This window comes from Idiotropiscis lumnitzeri, chromosome 1 (genome assembly GCF_059441095.1).
Source record: "Idiotropiscis lumnitzeri isolate Australia: NSW breed Sydney's pygmy pipehorse chromosome 1, RoL_Ilum_1.0, whole genome shotgun sequence".
Lineage (NCBI taxonomy): Eukaryota > Metazoa > Chordata > Actinopteri > Syngnathiformes > Syngnathidae > Idiotropiscis > Idiotropiscis lumnitzeri.
Window position 1 is genome coordinate 8,450,726 of NC_142391.1, and position 7,568 is coordinate 8,458,293.

The 7,568-nt window shown below is 40.0% G+C and overlaps 1 protein-coding gene across 2 annotated transcripts in view; it reads right to left on the minus strand.

The window, feature by feature from the left end:
- The window catches only part of rps6ka1 (ribosomal protein S6 kinase a, polypeptide 1), a 58,156-nt gene that overhangs the window by 26,987 nt on the left and 23,601 nt on the right, over window positions 1–7,568 (minus strand). For both annotated transcript variants that reach the window (XM_088314678.1, XM_088314660.1), the window contains exon 2: window positions 7,312–7,356. Coding sequence is in view for 1 of the 2 variants with exons in the window: in XM_088314660.1 (XP_088170786.1) it covers window positions 7,312–7,356 (45 nt within the window). In the remaining variant the exon portion in view is untranslated. The remainder of the gene's footprint in view (window positions 1–7,311; window positions 7,357–7,568) is intronic.

Here is a 7,568-nt window from a genome sequence, read left to right on the forward strand (position 1 = left end):
CAGATGACAGTTTACAATCGAGTGCGAAAATGAACATGTTGTCTACTGCCCTGATGTCCCGACACTGTACGCTGAGGTTCGGGAGGAAAATTCACATGAATCAGCTAAAATAAACGTTTTAATTGAAGTTGAAAGTTAACTGCACGTCCCACACACATTAAAAAATGATGGAACACAAAAGCATTTTAGGTTTGTTTCAGGTGGATAATTTAAATTAGGCTTTCATTTAATATCTCATGAATATGAAGACGACTCAAATAGACACCGACTATTTTATATGAAAATACGTCCAGTGTCTCTCTCTCTCTGTACTTCTTTGTAGCTGTTCGAGTGTTATCATCAGTTTAAAAGTCAAAATGGTTTTGAGGTTTAAAGCGGAAGTCAAGTAAAAATTGTCTTTACAATAATTTGTACTATGTTCGCACACCTGCTTAACTCATTCACTGCCATTGACGGCTAAAAACGACAAATATCCCTTTTTTTTTTTTTTTACTTTGATGGTAGTGAATGAGTTAAACAACTGCCTTCTGATTAATATTGTGTTTGTGGGATATGGATTAAATGGCAAAATCCAGACAATTTATTTTTTTTTCCATTTGGGGGGGCGGCCGTTTTGCCACTTGCTGTCAACTGAAAATGACATCACACCGTGATGTCATTTTCACTTGACTGGGAATTTTTTTTTTTTATTTGACGTCCCCTTTAAGATTGCCGACTCGACTCATTGCTACGACGTTGATGTGGAACGTATCAACAACACTGGAACAGATAACGCCGCAAACTAAATCTCCAACATGTAATCTCCTCCTCGAAGATTAAAATGACTATGTGACGACCGCTCTCGGGTTTAAGTGCAAGTCGTACCTCTTAGCCAATAGAGAGGTCACGTTAGTTGGTGAAACGGAGGGCCGTTTCCATGACGACCGCATGCGTGACCACACGCTTAGTACTCTCATGGCTACCGGAGGAAATGCGCAGCCTTGACTTTGCCGTTTCCTGGCTCGCCGGGCTCTCCGCTTGCCCTGGGCTCCGACCACTCGTTGAGTACGGCGCCTACACACTCCCTCTCTTCTCTGGTAAATATTTAATCAGGTCTAGAAACACTCGACACCGAAGCTGCTATGAGCCCTCTGCTCAACATGGCCACACAGGGGAATGCGCAGTGTACAAGAGGGGTCACCAACATGGTGCCCGTGGGTAGTCCTCAAGGACCACATTAGCAGCCTGCGGGCCTGTTCTATAAATAGCTCACTAGTGAACATTGCGACACGCTACGAATGTTTTAAAAGTGATAATTTATTGGGATAAAATGTTGCGGATTGTAAGACTCCTAAAATAATGACCTAAGTCAAATAAAATATTTATTTTTTATTATTTTTTATAGCCTTAAACGTCTCAATTCTACCACTGAAATTAAATAATTAATAAATATAATCGACAGTGTTTCCATGTCACTTCCTTTTTTTTTTTTTTTTTTTTTTTTTTTTTTTACAAAATATTCATTAGTTTATGTATTTTTTTTTAATTAAAAAAAAAACAAAAACGAACAAATAGAGCCATATTGCGGAAAGACACACTTCAAAGAGACGAGTTGACTCGAAGGCTTTTAATATACACTCGTACAAGGCGCCTGATTGGTTCCCGGCACGAGATCGACCAATGAGATCTCGATTGGATTTATCCCTTGAGCTGATTGATTGAGCAATGACCCTTGTTGTAACTGACAGGCTCCTCCACGTCAATAAACAAACGGCACTTTTGAACAACATTCTGTTTGGAATTTCAGAACGTTATCCAATGTAAATCTAAAATAAAGTAAAGTTGTTAGCTTGTTGACCAAAGTAGTGGTGTTATGGGACTGACAGGGATTTAAAAAGTTTGGTATACGGGCGCCCTCTAGTGGCATACAAAAGAATCTCTGATTTAAATGTTCAAACTGCGCATAATATTACAGAGGTTTTCAACTGCAGTGTTTACGTCACATTGGCTCACAATATTAAATGTACTTTTTCGGAAGAAAATCTCTGCCTTGTTTCTGAGGAACACTTGGGCTAACCATGCTTTTAAGCTAGGTCATTATAGTGGCACTTGAAAAGTTTGGAACTTTGTGTAAACGGTTGGGGAACCACTGCTCAGAACTACCAAGACACGCTACGTTCTCCCGATTTCCGACGGGCCGATAGCTTTTTTCTTTTGAATGTTATAGTAAACACAAACAGAGCGCTAGCCAAGCATCACAGGAACCGCGTCGCTCCTTAACGTCATTGTCCCCGGTCTCAATTGTCAATCGATGCAGTGTATAGCATCTGCTTGCCGAGCTGCATGAATCCTTTTCCATCTTCTATTTCTTTTGCATAATTCCCCGTGACTTTGAAAAGGCGAATGCAACCTTCGAAGGCATACTGCACACCCTTCTGTCTATAATTTACTTTGGATAATTTAATAATGAAACGCGGATGAATGCCATATCTTGTGTTACCGCTCTAATGAGCCAATTTTGCAGGGTCTCTGTGTGAAAGAGGCTCGCGTTTCGTTTCGCTTTGCTCACATTACTCCCACGCGGCCTGAAACAGCTCAAGCTTGCGTGGATGCCGACAGTTTCCTTGTCAAAATGCATTGTCTTTTTCAACATCTTTATCAGCACTGAACTACACCATTTATTTGTATTTTATTTTTTTAAATTGGGGCATTTAACTGATTCAATTTGCTCAGCACCTAACTACAGTGGAAAAAATAAGAAGCCATTAGCCACAATCTCTGGTGCATTACCTCGTTCTAATTTCTGCCCTGCGGCTCCTAAGGTAGGAGCTCATGCCGCAGTGGGTCGAGAATTATGTAACAGGGCGATGTAAAGGAGCACGCCTGCATTAAACATAAAATTAAGCGCAGGCTAAATTGCAGCTTGTAGTTTATCGGTGGCATCCATTAAATGTCACTTTTTAAAGGCGATGGCGGAAAAACCTTTCCCGCTCAGCTGCGATAACGTCAAGGTAATTTAAGCAACACTTACAAGAGCTCCACAAAGGTTTAAACATTTATCACCAGTAAAACCCATCAATGAGTAAACCTTCACTGAGGTTGAGACATTTTGCTCACTTGGCACCTGAAGTGGGAGAAAATCTGGATGAATCTTCTTCCTTTTACATATTAAGTGTACCCAAGCACAACAACCTGATCTGACGATGATTAACGCATTGCACACTTCAAAATTGTGATAGTTGAAACCAGAGGTTTAGGGTTCAAACGTTGTCCTGCATAGTCTCCTAGGGCAGGATTTTTTTTCACCTCTAGAGACCACACTTTAGCAGAGGCGTGGGCAAACTACGGCCCGGGGGCCACAAGCGGCCCGTTAAACGTTTTAATCCGGCCCGCCGGACTTGAAAAAAATTAAAGGAATAAACCTTGTTGATGTTTTATTTTCTAAATGCTGTGTTTTTTCAAAGACATATTTTGTTGTAATGCATTTGTTCACTTTCATTTAAGATTAAATATATTTTTTTCTCCGATGAGGTGAGGTTACCAAAACACTCCATTCATCTGCTCCTGGTCCGGCCCCTCTGTCAAATTTTGGAACTCATTGTGGCCCGCCAATCAAAAAGTTTGCCCAACCCTGCTTTAGCAGATCAAAGGACTGATCGGGGCGCTTTTAGACTTTGGCCTCTTCGGCTTTTTATCAAAGTTAAAATGCAGTCTAACGTGTAATGTTTTTACATTTAGCTTGCCTTAGCTTTGAATTTAGCAATGCAAGCGACGTGAATTATTTCCTTTACATCATTAAAGTTGAGGCTGATTATTAACAGAAGTTCACTAGTGTTTATACTCACAAGGGCTGATGTTAAAATGTTACCGAAAAACACCTGTTGACTTAATAAAGGTTTCTTGAATAAACCTAACATGCATGTTTTTGGAGTGTTAGCTTGAGAAAAAAACCTACGCATGCATGGAGAGAACATGCTAACTCAGCACAGGAAAGCCCAGGCAGAGGTTTAAACCCCAATATTCAGAATTGTGATATTGCTTTCAAACCCACGTTCATCTGAGTGCCTCGATGGATCGAGTTTGACAAGCCACTGCACAGCAATTTTTTATGATCGGATACTGGTCTAAAACCAAAATTACGACTACATCACTGCACAACATTGTGTCAGTTTTTTAGAGTGAGTTCTTTTTAACAATTTATTACTATAAATTTTTAGGAATTCTCCGCTTGCAAGGGGTAGTATCACTAACAACCTGACTCGAGAGAAAACTGGGTAATAACAACTCCCCTGGCAACACAGATTAGATGATTGCTCCATCAAAATGCCTCGGCAAGGACTGCTTGCAGAAGCTGAATCTATACAAGCCTAATAGATGCACGTGAATCCAAAAAAATATTTAAACAAATGTCATCATTAAAGTGCTTCAAATTCCTGCTTTTAATAACGGCAATGCTAAAGATCAAACTCCTACACCCTTCAGAGAACCTTCAGCTAATTGGTTCCAATTTTACTGGCTTGATTTCCTTTTACGACTGCAGTGTTCGGAAAACAAGCTCTAAAACCCCAACAGGGCATTCACTTCGACTTAGCGGCTAAACAGACAAATGAACAGCAAAAAGGCAGTCAGCAACAAGCTGGTGAGCGCATAACGCAGCACCTCGCGGCTCGAGAGCAGGACATTTTGCCCCTGAGTGACATGAAAAATAACATCGTCTCAGTGGTCACAGGAAACTGCGGCATGCGAAGCACAGTGTGAGGAGCTGTTTTTTTTTCCCACCCCCATTCAATTTAAAAAAACATATGTACTACTACATAGCGTATTTTCCAGACTACGCGCACCTGTAATCAAGCCGCAGAAACTCTTTTTTGGGGGAAAAAAAAAAATAATAATAATATACAAGCCGCACCAGATTAAAAACCGCAGTTTTATATATTGAAAAAAATTAGTTGTCTACTGTGTGTACAGAACGATTTTGTAGTGTGAATGCACAGATTCTTAAAACAGTCCCTTTTAAGGAAGCTACTACTTTGCTAATTAAAACAGAACAGACACAAGAGAGAGAAAAAAAAAATTAAAAAAGAGATTTATTTTGCGTAATTTCTGAACTATAGAGCGCCCCCTACCGGTGAAAGAAAAATCCACAGACAAGCCCCAGGGTTCAAAATCTAGGAAAAAAGTAGCAGTTTATAGTCCGGAAAATATGGTAATTAAAAATGTGTGTGTACATTTGCCACCATTGTACATGTCACAACTTTTACGAGAAAATGAAATGAATTTACTACATTGCGTTAGTTTGCCATTCAGTCCTCATAGAAACCAATCTCATGGTCCAGTTCTGATAAAAACTGCGGCAATTAATCCTTTCCAAGGCCGCGTCAATGTCCTTACTGAGAAACAATCCCATTACATTGCAGAAAGTCAAGTCCCCTGGTGTAGTGTCCAATGCAAGATTATAATAAAATAAAGCAGAATAAATAGCAGGTCCAATTACGCAAGTGTTGTCCAATCAATTAGCGCATGTAAGGCATGATTCCAGCAGTACCTGACGGTAATTTAATATTTTTGAGGTGGGTGTTGTCATGCAGGAAAGCACATTGGAAGTAAAGTATCATATGTGATAAACCAAAGCGTGCCTACTAATGATTTGGACTGGCACATTTCCCCGTGAGCTGACCCCAATCATAGGATGTCAGTATAAAGTGAAAGGATGCCAGACGAGCTTCACACACACACTCCCCCCACTCCATTCAGTTCACAAGGACTGGACACAAAAGCGAATATGAACATAGTGCCCCTGCAGAATAACACAGGAGGAAATAGGATCGTGTTCCAAAGGGCCAGACAATAATGGAGGCCGGGGAGGAGAGAGGGAAAATAAAAAAAAAAAAAAAAGGCTGACTCACTCATTCTTTACGAGCACCGTGCAAGCTCGTGCACGTTTGTGATGTGATCATACACGAACAGGACAGCTGAGGACACGGAGCAGGAGCTCCAACATCAATGCAGTGACCTCGATGTACCGCCGCAACACGATTGAGACTTGAGTAGAAATTAACCCCATCAGGGGGTTACTTACATTGAAAATTTTACGTTTAAATGGGTCGCATTTAGCAAGGTTAAAGTTGATTAAATTTGCCCCTTGACATTAAACGCATGCCTTTTTGTTTCATTCAATATGTTTTTATTCATGTAGAGTGGTGCCTTAAAATTCAAACAAAAAAATCTCAAAAGAAATTTCCCCAATGCGTTGTCATTGCATTCTAGCTCCTCCAACCCCCCAAAAAATTGTAATGTGTTTTATTTATATATAAAAAAATCTTTAATATTGTCTTTATAAAACATAAAGTAATGATAAATTAAATGGAATGTAGAGTTTTTGTCACAATTTTTGCTTCAATTCAAAACATCCTTGTGGAGTAGGCGTCATTGCCATAGTGGGGCAGTCAGTATATTTGAAATACAAAAATCCTGTAAATCGAAATAGCGACTGAGGATAAGAAATATATACCAGTGAGTATCGATATATTACTCGTCGACACGATTGTGTTTAAATATTCATTGCTTGAAGCATTATAACAACCCCACATAAAGGGTATTAATTAGACAATTTGGCATGTTGCTTGAAGCCTCTTTTTGAAGAATTGTTCTTGATCTGCTTTTTGTTATGAAGTGACTTCAGTTCACTGCCACCATACAGAGCTCTGATTACAAATTTTTGCTCTCAAGTGAAAAAAAAACAAAAACGATTTTTATGAGCTGCTCCACATGAAGTAAAAAAAATCTTCATCTATGTTCTTACAACTCTTACAGTGTGATTTGTACTCAAGATGACCAACACAGCACACATAACTCATTTACTGTGATTGACGGCTTATGACATCAAAGATCCATTTTTTTTTAACTCATCCGGTAGTAAATGAGTTAACCATCTCTACCAACAATCGAGTCTCCTCCCCTATACCACATGCCTGTCGTAGTACCAAGTCTGACCTACGAGAGGCAGCATGGTGCCACAGGGCAGACAGCAGGAAAATACAGTGAAAAGAAATTCTAGGCTAACTGTTAGCGTTTATGTTAACTACACTTTGGTTGGAAACACTCCTTGTACTTTTTATTGTGTTGCGCGAAACACTCAACACAACCATTGACTTCTCAATTAACAATCCCAATAATTGCGGGGGAATTGCTGTGTCAATATAATATGTAAAAAAAAAAAATTACAAAAAAGAAATTGTCAAGTATGACCCGACCAGAATTAAATGCAGCAGTCCAAGAGTCTAATTAGGTGAGTGTTGCGATGCACTTTTAATTAGTTGAGCGTGCTCGTACCTTGACAGCAGGTGTGACTCCATCCTCAGCAGTGCTTTGGCCATTCTGTCAAAAGAGAGCAGAGTTAAGAAAATTGCCAGCGCATGCATGTGTGTGTGTGGATAGTGCACAGAGCGTGCACATGCATTCAAAGGCAGCAGACAAAGAAGGAACACGAGAGGGAGAACATTTGCAAGACGACGTGGGCGGCACGAGTCCGCCGTAACACTTTGCTCCTCTGCGAACGCAGCCGCTAATAAGCTACAACTGACACAAAT